Source organism: Hibiscus syriacus, unplaced genomic scaffold (assembly GCF_006381635.1).
Source record: "Hibiscus syriacus cultivar Baekdansim isolate YM2019G1 unplaced genomic scaffold, ASM638163v2 tig00110890_pilon, whole genome shotgun sequence".
NCBI lineage: Eukaryota > Viridiplantae > Streptophyta > Magnoliopsida > Malvales > Malvaceae > Hibiscus > Hibiscus syriacus.
Genome location: NW_024062900.1, coordinates 15,480,214 through 15,493,904, shown reverse-complemented (window position 1 = coordinate 15,493,904; position 13,691 = coordinate 15,480,214). Strand labels below are relative to the sequence as shown.

At 34.0% G+C, this 13,691-nt stretch overlaps 1 protein-coding gene across 4 annotated transcripts; it reads left to right on the top strand.

Moving 5' to 3' along the window:
• Window positions 1–8,317: 8,317 nt before the first annotated feature.
• On the top strand, window positions 8,318–12,465 carry LOC120144646. Of its 4 annotated transcripts, none has more exons than XM_039158677.1 (7): window positions 8,318–8,463; window positions 9,095–9,221; window positions 9,347–9,406; window positions 9,487–9,534; window positions 9,677–9,730; window positions 12,113–12,170; window positions 12,297–12,464. In XM_039158677.1, the coding sequence occupies exons 2-7, from the start codon at window positions 9,135–9,137 to the stop codon at window positions 12,338–12,340; spliced, it is 351 nt and encodes a 116-aa protein (XP_039014608.1). In that variant the 5' UTR covers window positions 8,318–8,463; window positions 9,095–9,134; the 3' UTR covers window positions 12,341–12,464. The 4 variants fall into 4 exon arrangements, with proteins under 4 accessions (XP_039014608.1, XP_039014607.1, XP_039014610.1 ...); XM_039158676.1 differs by having other exon boundaries at window positions 8,326–8,463; window positions 9,092–9,221; XM_039158679.1 differs by having other exon boundaries at window positions 8,326–8,463; window positions 9,092–9,221; window positions 12,286–12,311.
• The last annotated feature ends 1,226 nt before the right edge of the window (window positions 12,466–13,691 follow it).

Here is a 13,691-nt window from a genome sequence, read left to right as displayed (position 1 = left end):
TTGTTATGGGGGAAAGCTTCTCCGATCAAGGTGAGTCTTGCTGGGCAAAACTTATACGTATTCTTGTTTGCAAATTTGGTAGCTAGGGATTGGGTTTTAGATAACGGTCCATGTCATGTACATCATAAACCGATTTTTCTTAAAAGGTGGGAACCAAATTTGAAAGAATTGCATTTTGATTTAAGTCGAATGCCTATCTGGATTCACCTATTCAACGTTCCTTTGGAACTTTTCTCAAGGGTGGGGCTTAATTATATAGCAAGTGTTGTTGGGAAACCTCTTCATATGGATTCCATTACAGCAACTCGAGAGAGGCTTGAATACGCTCGAGTATGTGTTGGGATTGCTGCTGGATCCCAAATCCAGGACCACATTGATGTTGTTTTAAGTGATGAGTCAGTGGCAAGAATTAGAGTATCTATCCCTTGGATGCCTAGCTCCTGCACTGACTGTGGGCGATTTGGGCACTCTGTGAAGCTATGTCCTTGGGGGGAAAAAGTTGAACAAATTTGGAGATTTAAGGGGTCAGCTAAGGATGCAGAGCAGAACATCTCTTCTGTCAGTGATGTAGCTGTTGGAGGTCTTGATTCTGTGATTTCTAGTACATCTATGGTGAGGAGTAGTCCTGGGAAAGTAGTAAATATCCCAGTTGGGGATACTACACAGAACCTGGTTGGAGTTGGTGTACTTGTTAACTCTACTGTTACTAATCTAATGCCAGCTGCAGGAGGTCTTGATACTGTGGTTTCTGTTGCTAATTCTAATGTTGATATCAACACAATATTATAGGGGATTAAAGGCTACCCGAGCACATTGGATATGTCTAAGCAGGTTGTTGATCCCAACAATCCTCCTATTAAGAGGGGTAGGGGTAGACCATCTAAAGAGGGGAAGGTTACTGGAGGAGCTTCTAAGAATAAATTCGAAGTACTAAGAACTATTGACCCTGATAGTGTTTTGGGTATTCCTGTTGTTGATTATGGTAAGAAGCAAAGAGGGGCTTCCTTGGGTGTAGCCAAGCTTGTTCATGAGTTGAAATTGAAAAAGAAAGAGCATGTAGACAAGGCCAGGGGGTGTTTCTTCTTCCTCTTTGAATCCTTCATACTGATATGTTTTTGGAACATTAGGGGCTTTAATAGTCCCCTCAAGCAGGGTAAGGTCTTGAACTGAGCTACTAGGAGTCAGATTAGCATCATTTGTCTTTTGGAAACCAGGGTGAAAGCAAATAATTCTACAACTATATTGTCTAAGAAGTTTGTTGATTGACAGTATTGTTGCAACTATAATCATGCTGAAAATGGCCGTATTTGGGTCCTCTGGCATAACAGTATAGTTTGCTCTATTATTTCTGCTTTTGATCAAAGTATTACCCTTACGGGCTGCTTTAGGGATGTTAATTTCTTCATGACTGTTGTGTATGGTGCAAATGACAGTTCCGGCCGTAAGCTCCTATGGTCTCAACTTAGCTCTATGGAAAATTCTGTGGGGAATAGGGCTTGACTTGTTGGTGGTGACTTCAATGCCATCCTTAGTGTTGAGGAGAGCTCTGCACAAATTAATCCTAGCACCATGGCTGACATGTCTGATTTTTAGAACTGTGTGGAGGACTTAGGGTTGATTGATCATCATTTCTCAGGGACTTTGTTTACCTGGACTAACAAGCAACATGATACATACCTAGCACGCATGCTGGACCGAGTTTTAATCAATTCAAGCTGGTTTGAAAAATTCCCTGCTTCTGATGTTGAGTTTCAAGCTCTAGGAGATTCTGACCATTACCCAACACTGGTATGGTTACAAAAGGATGCTCCAGTCACTACGCCCAAACCTTTTAAGTTTTTTAACTTCTGGGCTTTACACTCTGATTTCATGACTATTGTAAAGGAATCGTGGTAGGCTTCGGTCAATACCAATCATATTCAGTCTCTTTTCCTTAAGCTCAAAAGGCTGAAAGCATGTCTTAAAGAGCTTAATAGGAACTATTACACTGATATCTCAGGGCAGGTTAGGGGAAAAAGGGAGCACTTGAAGCACTTGCAGCTTATCAACCTTGACCCTGCTACTGTTGGAATAAACATCTCTGCTGAATTGGAAGCCGAAAAGGATTTAAAAGCCCTTGAGGAGGTCGAGAGACTATTCTACAAGCAAAAAGCAAAAATGGACTGGATCATGGAGGGTGATCAGGGTACTCAGTTTTTCCACTCCATGGTTGCTGTAAAAAGGAAGAGTAACACTATTAGAGTCTTATATGATCCTAATGGTGTCAGACTCGATACTTTTGAGGACATGTCTAATGAAGTTATCAGATTCTTCATGAATCAACTTGGGGTGGTAGACCCTGAGGTAAAAGGCAGTAATGTCAGAACCATTAAAGACTTACTTGGATATTCTTTGCCAAGGAATACAACAGACAGTTTATGTAAGGCATTCTCTGATATTGAAATTAAAGAAGCCTTGTGGGGGCAAGGAAATAACAAATCCCCTAGCCCAGACGTTTATAACATTTTTTTCTTCAAGAGAACCTGGTCGATTATTGGTGAAGACTTCCTAGCAACAGTCAGGTATTGTTTTGATCATTCGTTTATGCTTCCTTCATTCAACGCAAATGTTGTCGTTCTTGTCCCTAAAGTTCCCAATCCTAGTATTGTTAAGGACTTTATTGATGTGATTCTGCATGCCATGGGATTACCTGAGAAATTTATAGGCTGGATTTGGGTCTGTTTAGCTAATCCTAGATTCTCAATTGCCTTTAATGGCAGTCTTATGGGTTACTTCAAAGGTGCTAGGGGTGTAAGGCAAGGTGACCCCTTATCACCCTATATTTTTGTTCTAGCCATGAATGTGTTGTCTAATCTTCTTAATCTGACTGCTGCTAAAGGAGTTTTTAGTTATCACCCTAAGTGCAAGAGAATTGGTCTAACCCACCTGTGTTTCGCGGATGACCTCCTCATTTTCTGCAAGGGCTCTATTGATTCAGTTATGGGTGTTCAGGCTGTGTTAGATTATTTCTACTACTTGTCATGGTTAAAGCTCAACGCTTGCAAATGTGAGATGTTTAATACTGGAATTCATGGTGAACAACTTACTGCCATTAAGACGATCACTGGTTTCAAATTGGGTAACCTCCCAGTCAGATATTTAGGAGTCCTATTAGTTACCAGGAAGTTGATTGTGAAAGATTGTCAGAGCCTCATAGATAAACTTAGGACAGAGTTGAGTCCATGGGCAAGCAAGCACCTCAGTTTTGCAGGCAGACCGCAGCTTGTTCGTTTGGTTCTGCTCAACATTTTGAGCTACTGGTGTAGGCAGCTTATACTGCCTCAAGCCATTGTCAAAAAAGTTGAGCAATTGTGTTCCTATTTCTTTTGGAAAGGGACTGATACCTCTGCCAAAGGAGCCAGAGTCAGCTGGAGGACTGTCTGTCTGCAGAAATCTGAAGGGGGACTGGGGATTCACGATGTGGGTGGATGGAATAAGGCTTGCATGATCCAACTTATCCGAAAACTTTTGGCCAATGAAGGCTCTCTTTGGGTCGCTTGGATCCGTTCTTATGTTATTAGAGAAGTTGATTTCTGGCAGATGGAAATCCCCATGAATGAAAGCTGGAGCTTCAAGTATATGTTGAAAATTAGGCCTGATGTTGCTCATCTCTTTCTGGGCCAGGTTCGTGATCTCAGTGTGAGGTACATATGGGAAAAATTACGTTCGCCTGCCCCCAAAGTTGCTTGGCATCACATGGTATGGTTCTCTGGACGAATCCCCAAGCACACCATTATTGTATAGATGGCCATATTAAACAGGTTGCCTACTCAGTTTAGACTCCTGCGTATGGGCCTCGCCATTGAATCTGCTAGCTGTTTATTTTGTGGCAATGAGGCAGAGACAAGAGACCATCTCTTCTTTGAATGCCATTTTGCCAAGGATCTTTGGAGCTCTATTTTGGATCTTTATTGCATCCCTCGTGTAGCTTGTAGCTGGGAGGGAGAACTGGCTTGGGCTTCTTTGTTGCTCAAGGGCAATTCTTTCATCGTTAAAATACTTAAACTTGCTTGGACTGGTCATGTATACAGTGTTTGGAAGGAAAGAAATAGCAGGTTGTTTGGGAATAGAGCCAGATCAAAGGAAGAGCTGCTGGGAGATATCATGGAGGCAATCCAATTACAGTTGGGAGGTAAATCATTCAACACAGCTGATTCATTTAATATTGCCATGTGTGCAAAGTGGGGCATTGCTTGAGTAGGTATTGTTCTTATTTTCTGCCTGGTTAGATGGTGATTATACTATGCTTAGCTCTGGAAATTAGTTGTTTTGTCATTGTATACTGTAGCAGTTTTCTGTTTCTTAGGTAATGAAATTGAATTATCCAAAAAAAATATAATCACTAAATCATATTAAAAAATTTTTATTATTAAAACTTAGAAATTATATAATAATCATTAAAATTTTAAAATAATTATAAAATGATAATTAAATTGTAAAACATTATAAAATTATTATTAAATTTATTGAAGTGTTATAAGTGATTCTTAAGCTTATTAAAATAATTATTTTATAGTAATTTAAAATTTTTAATAATTATTTTATAACTTTCGAAACTTTAATAACTAAAAAAATATTTTAATTTAATTTAGTAACTATTTTAATTTAATTTAAGTATTTGAATCGATAAATCTATTTTTATTTTTATTTTTATAACGTTATCCCATCTTACTTAATTGACAAAATCACTCCAATGATAAAAGTGAAAAAAGAAATTTCTCATATAATGAATGTCGAATTTTATTTTATTAAATATAGTGATTTTTATATTGCATTGTGAAGACACCTAATTTCATCCTTCAAATGTTATTATATTATATAATATATATTGATATTATAAATTCATCTATATTTATTATTATTTATTTACATTCTATTTTTTTTCAGGCCCAATTGGTGCCCCAAATACAAGTTCACATGCGTGGCCCGACATAATACCCCGATCCAACCCAGATCCCAAACACGCACGCAGACAGCGAGCTAGGGTTTCCAGAACCCTAGCATTCCAAGCGGCGCCGCATCACCCATAACCAAGACTTCCACAGCCGCACGTTCTGACCCTCCAACAACCCGCAATCATCACCGTTTTCCTCGGCTACCACAACAAACAGAGCAAATTGTTAGTTCGAATAGGACTCCAACAAACACACCGAGTTTTACTCGGATTCAACCACTAGAAATAACCTTTTTTTGTACTATAAATGGATGTTAGCAACACACTAATAAAACACGATACACAGGAGAATCACACAAAACTCAAAGCATTGTAAAAAGCATTCGAAGCTATTTTTCGAAAAAAAATAAAAAAGGTAATGTTTTTTTACCTTCGGTTTGATTTCCACTTGCATGTGTTGTGGGAGTGTTTGCTTTGTGCTTATTTTTTTGCAAGAACTCGAAAGATTTTTCTAAAAAAGCAAAGGGAGCCGATGAACTAAGGGGGAGGTTTTGAGAGTTTCAAACTCCGATTTACTCTCCCCCAAGGCTATTTTTCGAAAACGAAGGTGATTTTCGGTATGAGTGTAAAAAGAGGTTTCGAATGGTGAAAGAAAAATATGATTTTTCCGCCGATCACCGGCGGTCGACGCCGATCAACGACGATGGTGAAGCGACACAGGGTGGACAACGGCCGGATTCTGGAAAGCTTGGTCCATGTTCTTCATCTGTGAAGAACAATGGAGAGAAAAATGAGAGAATGAGGGGGTTTCGTTTGAATGGAAGAGAGAAATGAGTTAGTTAAAAAAAATTTAACTTTTATACAACCCACAGGCGATCTGATGACCTGTATTTGGACTCGACCCGCTATGAAAGGATCCGCGTGTTTTGGCTTTTAAAAAGGGTAAACTGCGCTTTTTGACCCTCCTGTTTTGAAAACTTCCATTTTAATTCCCTAATTGTTTCGAAATCTGTCCCCCGATTGGTTATTCCTTTCAATTTGGTCCCCTCGCATTATTTATTTATTTATTTATTTTATTTTTTATATTACATTTTTGTATATTAATTTCTTTAGTATTAATATTATATGTATATTTATTTTCTTACCTTTATTTATTTCATTAACATTAATATTAGTATATATATATTTAATTATATTTTTCTATTTTCCTCTATTTTTGTTTTTATTTATTTATATTATATTATATTTTTTATGATACATATATTTTATATCAATATATATATATAGGTGTTACCTAACAATCATTTCGTAGGCCACCCCCAACTTTTTCTTTCCATTCTTTTCTTTCCCTGCAACCAATGTCTTCCCCGTGATGATTAGAGGGGTTAGATATTAGGTGTATTAGGTTCCATTTTTGTATTTTCTTTTTTTACTTTATTACTTATTTTCATTTTGTTAGATTGCATGTATATATATGTTATTTTTTATCTGTTTTATTAATTTATATATATATTTACCTTTTTTATGTTTTCATCTATTTTATATATATATATATTATTTTTACTTTTTTTACCATTGTTTTATTTATTCGTTTTATGTATATTTTTTTCTTTGGTTTCTTTATTTTTATATTTTATATTTTATTTTTGCCTTCTTTATTTTATCTTTTTTATTTAATTTGTTTTTTCTTCATTTTAATTTAATTTAATTTATTTATTTCTTACCTTTTTATCTAACATGGTTTTTTTGACCTTCTTAAGGGTACATTTTTTTAAAAAAAACTATCAGAGATAAGCAACCTGAATCGTTATTTTACCTTTTAATTCAAGGTTTCAATTTTATTAATTAAAGACAACTGGAAATTACATAGTACCGAAAGGGCAGTTCAAGGGTGCTAACCCTTCTTTGACTGTAACCGACTCCCGAATCCGACACACCTTTGGTAAGACGCAGATCAGGTAAGAAATGAGGTATCCGATCAACCCATTTGTTTTAAAATAAATGATCGGTGGTGACTCCTAATCCATTTTTCCTAAGTCGAAGCCCAATTCCGGGGCCCAACTGAAAGACGGTTCCGACATATTAGAAAAGATATTATCCGTTTGTTTTACTGAAAATATTTTTTGAAAAATGTTTTACAGTGTTTGGGAGATGTAGTAGTGTAAACAATTTTCCATTAGTTGATAATTTATTATTTCTTATAAAAATCAAATATAATCAAATATAATATTTATTATGAAAACTTAATATTATTATTTTTAAAACATTATAATAAATTATTTAATATTATTTATGTGAATACTATTATTAAAATATTATTTCTACAAGTTTATAAATAAAAATATTAAAATTAGTATATTCTATTTAAATAAAAATATTATATTATGTTTTTAAATGATTAATAAACACATTTGAAGTATTTTTATTAAAATATTAGTAGATTATTATATTAATATTATTCATTATTAATAATTAAATAACATTTATTTTATGAAATTAATAAATAAAATAAATTTATTTATACTTTATTATATATTATTAAAAATAAAAATATAATATCATATATTATTATAATATAACTGTGTATATTATTATAATATTAAAAATATTAATTAATATATTTTAAATATTTTAATAATTAATATTTTATTAAAATGATATTAAAATATTATATCGACATTAAATACATAAAATAATATTATTTTGAGTATTTATGTTTTGAATTGAAAAGTTCAGAAATTGACTTACGGAAAATCAGACCGTAAATCATTTTTCAGAAAATACAAAGAGATTTATGTTGATCAAAAAAATATTTTACATTGACTAACTTGTTTTCCGTGAAGCATTACAAAAATAAGGAAAACGTTTCCGTAAAACAAACAAATTTTAAAATTACATAACTATTTGAGGAAAATGATCGAAATATACTACATCTTCTATATAACAGTATATTATCATCTGAGCTCGTCTTCTTTCCCTGCTAGGTTAATTGAGTACAAGAAAAACCTACAGGGAACGAGATCTCATTCTTTCCTTTTACTAGTCGAAAAAATTAAAATACGTTATACCATATTATAATCTTTTTAAAAAACATCATATCATCCGATCGTCTTCTCCACACAATATATATATCACACTCATTTAGAAAACAAAAATTCAAAAGCAGCGCATATGCAGCACACACATTCTTTTAATGCATTATCTGGACATCTTTGCCTACTTATTTACAATGAATAATTTCACATATTCCTTGAGTCAGAAAAATCTTTTCCAAAAAAAAAAATTCTAAAAGATAAATTACTGGTACATTCAACAGGGTAATTTGAAAGAAATAGATAACTATGGGGCCAAAATTAGAAGAATCTAAAAATAGGCATGCCCATATCATAAATAACGTAAACTATAACAACTCCACCAAAAATTTCAACAACGCAATAAAAGCAGTTTAAATCTATATTCTATTTTCAAATGCCAATTTTCAAAATTATTCCTTTGAATTTCCGATCTCCGCAGAGAGCTGAATATTTCAGGTACCCGATCATTCTCAGTTTTCCCTTTCCTTTTTTATTTCAATTCCATTTTTTCTTATTTATTTTATGATTAATTTCTGAAATAAGTATTAGCACCTAGGGTTTTGGTTTTTTTCATGTAGGGTTGTTTTTAATTAGTTGCAGAATGTGTTTTGGTTTGATTGGGTGATAAGTATTGATTTCACAGGTTTTCAATTAAATTTTCTGGCTTAAGCAAGGATTTCATTTTATGTGCGTCAAATTAATTAAATTTAATGCTTTGTATTTATTATCAGTATCTATATGTATATATTCTATGGATTTGGAGTTTTTTTTTAAACTTTAGATTTTGGTTGTCTCATTCTTTGAATATGAATATTTAAAGTGAACTCCAATGTTTTGTTTTTTGGTTTATGTTAATAATTGTTATACGTAGATATGGATATTCTCTTAGAGCTGTATTTACTTGCACCATAGTATTCTGGATGATGTTTTCCTCAGGTTTATGAAGATTTCATATTTTTTATTCGACAGTGGCAACCTCATTTATTTAATGAGACTTGAGTGTTTTTCCTTCATTTTTCTGCTGCCTAATCTGGTAAAGTTTTAACTTTACTGAAGCTTTATGCATATTAGTTGTGTACTATAGTAGGTGATATTGGTTGGGTGGTTGCAAGTAGCTAATCTCAGGCATGGAGGATTCCAAAGAGCAAAAACAAGTAGATGAAAGTGTTGCACAGGAGTCTGAAAATTCTGTGTCACCACCATCTCAAGAGGAGGTTTTGTTCTTATCTCACTTTTTTTTGGAATGTTGATCAAAGATCTAAGCCATGAACTGGGTTACATTTTTCCCTCTCGTGTTCTGTACATGCAATGATTTACTTATCTTGTATATCTACTTTAGGAAGCTATAAAGAAAAAATATGGAGGGATTATGCCCAAGAAACCGCCACTCATCTCTAAGGTAATTTCTTGGAAAGTTGAAAAGTTTTGGGGTTTTGGCTTGTGCTATTTCTCATCAATATTTTTCATTTTGGATCTCAGGACCATGAACGTGCCTACTTTGATTCCGCTGATTGGGCACTTGGAAAGGTAGCTTTAGTGGTTCCCGCCATCCCTTATGAATCTAACTTACTTTTTGGTTTTGTTATTTTAGCTCGGCTATGCTAATGAATCCAGATTAAACTGAAGTTTTCACTATTGTTTGATGTTCTTGGATGCTAATTGCTAACAGCAAGGTGCTGAGAAGCCCAAAGGACCACTTGAAGCCCTCCGTCCCAAATTGCAGGTATTAATTTTATGCTTGTAAAAATATAATATTCTCTAGTGTAATGGACTTTGACTTACTTGAACTAGATATTTTGATCCAAATCACATGGAAAACATATGATGGAATTTTTTATATATAAATGTGTTTTAAACCAAGAAGTTATTGGTTGTGGTGGATTAAACACCAATGTCCAGAAAGTGATTAGTCCCAAGTCCGATTGGATTGGGGATACCCTAGGTTTACACTGAAAAGCACACATTTTATAGCGAATTCCTCTGATTAGGGAGAGAAACCCAGTAGGTAGTCCTTTGCTAGTTCCGGAAGATGGATTTATTTAATAAAAGCTTGAATCAATTTGGTCCATTTGTATAGGATTCTCTAATTGGCCAATAGTTAAAATCTATCCGACATACTTTATTCAGACTCTCTTTAATTTGGTCACTCATGGGCCTCTTAATTGGTTCAATGACCATGACTAGAACTTTTACAGGTATGGAGGAGCAAAAGAGTTTGCTATATGTAGATCCTCTTAGGCCTTTAACTACTGGAACAAAGTGCTCTTTCTGCATTGTTCTCTCAATATCATGCTAAAATAAGTCACAACAATGGTTTCATTGAGATTTTGGATTTACATGCCTTATCAGAGTGTATTTATGTTGGGAAGGGGAAAATGGTTTAAGAAGTCTTGTAATCTAGTATTTGTACTAATGTGACCTAAATTTTAACATATATCCATTACCTTAAATATATATTTGATTTGGTATTGGATTGACATGGTGGGAATTTGTTGTTTCTTCTACATAATTAATGTGACTTACATCTTGTTGTGTGATTTAAGTGCTTCGCAATTGGTGCAAGTGCACACGTCGCAAGTTATAGTCTAGAGTAGATATCGTCTCCACAGGGATCGGTGTAACTCTGTGTTCTAACTTCTTGCACTGTAAAAAGTAATAAATTGGTAATAGTAGGAGTTTGAATAATAAATAAAATAAATGAGCAAGTGAATAAAAGTAGATAGTGATCGAATAAGAGAGGAGGTCGGGTTAACGGGAAGTGCAGTGTGATTACTGTTTGGATAGTCTGGATAAATTATTGCTGAGGCAACTCGATTGCTACGACAACTGGAAAATATTCCATTACCGTAGCAACTGGGTTTCCTCCTTCAAAGCTCGGCGAAGCGTTCTTCAATGTCTTGTTATCCCTAACCAGAAGAACTAGTCAATTGTGCATGCCTTGGTGATACATCCCAAGGTTAATCATGGGTGAACAACAACCGATCTTGTGCTCCTTTTAGCTGTTGAAATCCGAATCTTATCCCTAAGATGGATTAACCTTCACCAACGTTTTGTTTGAATGAAGATCATGCTTATTCGTTTCTTGAATATAACTCTCCTGATATTAGATAAATGGATAATTCTTGAGATCCTCTTCTAATTCACTCAAAATCAAATTAAGAACTAAGAATGAACAAACTTTGAAATTAAATTGCAATCAAAGAACCTAAACAAATCCAAAAGTTTTCACGACCACAAAAACCCAGTAACCCAAGCCAATTTAGTTTAGTTCATGGTTGGGTGCAAAAGAAATACAAAATAAAAATTCCCCAACATGAATCAAGAAGAAACAATGAAAAAGATGTGTGCTGCTTTTCTCTCTAATTGGCCACTCCTTTTGCAGATTGTGATTTCTTTCTTATTTATAGGAGATGATTAGGTTAAATTGGTTGTTGATGAGGATGAGTTTTAATTGGAATAAAAGATTTATTAGTTCTCTTTTATCTTTATCCTCAAACTTCCTTGCAATTTAGACTTCTTCTCCTCTTTAAATTATGCGTGGAAATCCAAACTTTTAGGATTTATCCCTTGTTTTGTCGTGCTTATCTTAAGTGAGGTGGATTTATCTAGTCATCATTATCCTGCACAAAAAAACATCATCTTTTCCACAAAAATCAATAAAAATGCAAGATCGGCTCAGCGGTGAAGGAAAATTATGAAATCATTCATGAATAACTAATAATGCAAATAAAAAGAGCATGAATCTAGCAATAATTATAGGAAAAATGGTAGAAAACTTTTATACCCTTAACATATCGCATGCTGACTTTCTATCTGATGACTTTTATGAAGAGAAAATTATGATTTTCTTATACAAGATAATATCCAGAATCATGTTGTAATGAAGTTTTAAATGTCAAACCCTTCGCTTTTAGGAAATACAAAAATAAAAGGGTTTTAGGATGATTTGTTGGTTGTAGACTTTATCCTGATGTATGCTTTGGAAATATGCCGGTGATGAATCATAGTAGGTCTTAACCTATTTAGTGTTCGACGAGTTTATCTCTTTTGACAAAATTGTTTAGTACTCTTAAGCTGCTTATGCTTATTTTTGCTCAATTTTCAGCCCACACAACAACAAACGCGATATAGGAAATCTCCTTGTGCCCCAGCTGATGGTGAAGGTATGCCTAGTTATTGACATGGCAAATTCCTAGGAACTACTAATCTTTTTGCATTAACATTCCTTTTATCTTTTCTGGTGGGGAAATGGCGTTTAATCAAATTCTATTGATCAAGCCATCATGTAGATGGAGGGAGTGCTCAACCAGAGGGTGGGACTTACAATGAATGAGGAACTACCCTTAATCTTCCGACCTTGTGAGGACTAGGGATTGTTATTCGAATGCCTAGATGGTAGGTAATTAATAATTTCAACTGTTTCCATGAATAAAACTCGGTGAAAGATGCTTCGATCTTAGTTAAGTTCGACAAGTAACAACATTTATGCAGTTTGGGAGTTGTGGGATGAAAATGTCTATTGTTCCAATGTTTTTCTAACACGGAACATTAATCTTCATGATATGAGTAATTCCCCCCCTTTCTATTATGTTAGATTTGGAGCATTGCTCTATGGAAAGTGAACCAGTCATTTCAGATTTACATGGCATGTTAAAAGGGTACAAATTTTTAATTGTTTTCCTTGTATAATAATATTCTAAATTAACCCACTACTCGATATCGTACAAAAGGTTCATTTACTTGGCCAATATATTTTTATGAAATGAATCTGGCAATGACATGCCATGATCCTGCAATATATTTCACTAATTTGCCTTTGTAACAACCTCTAGTCAGCCCCACCGACCAAGATACCGACAACAATGTCAGTCATTAGTCTTGTCTTTGCTGCTCAGTGCAGTTTTGAAGTCCTAAAGACCTAGATGAATGTAGGTTCTTCAGGCACCATTGCTCTGCTGTTTGACTCTGTTCTAATGCCTGCTTTTGTGTATTTTCCCTTTGTTCTTAACTGCATTCACTTCCCCACTGTTGTGCTTATCCCTAAGTCTCCATGTTCTTCAACTGGGATTTGACGCATGAGAAGCATTATTTGAACATTGGCTAACATAAAAAAGAATCATGTAAAATTAATTTTATCTTTATTTTTCTTTTTAGAGTATTTTAACTCTTAATATTTTATTTTAGGTAAATTAATCCCTGATTGGATAAAAATTATTAGTTATGTAACAATCAATGTTTTTTGTTGATATGAAAAGTCTTGAATGTCCAAAGTTATGATGTGACTCATATCATGTATATATAAGTAATGATATAGAATATGTCATGTGTACATAAGTGACGATATAACCCTTATTATTTTGAATGTCCAAAGTTATGATGTGAAATATATAATGTATACATAAGTAATGATATAAAATGATTGAATTTGTTTAAAGTTTTCAAAAATAATTTAAAGTTCATTAAATTAGAATTTGAGCACAAAACAATTTTCTGGGTACGTAGTACCAATACTGTTCTTACAGTATCGATACTGTATGAACAATATCGATACTGTTCATGTGGTACCGATACCAAAGGTAAGAGAAATATCGATACTTTCTAGGTAGTATCGATACTACCAAATGTTTTCGAAATTGCTCAAATTTCAGAATGCAAAATAGGTACCGATACTAAAAGGGGTACCA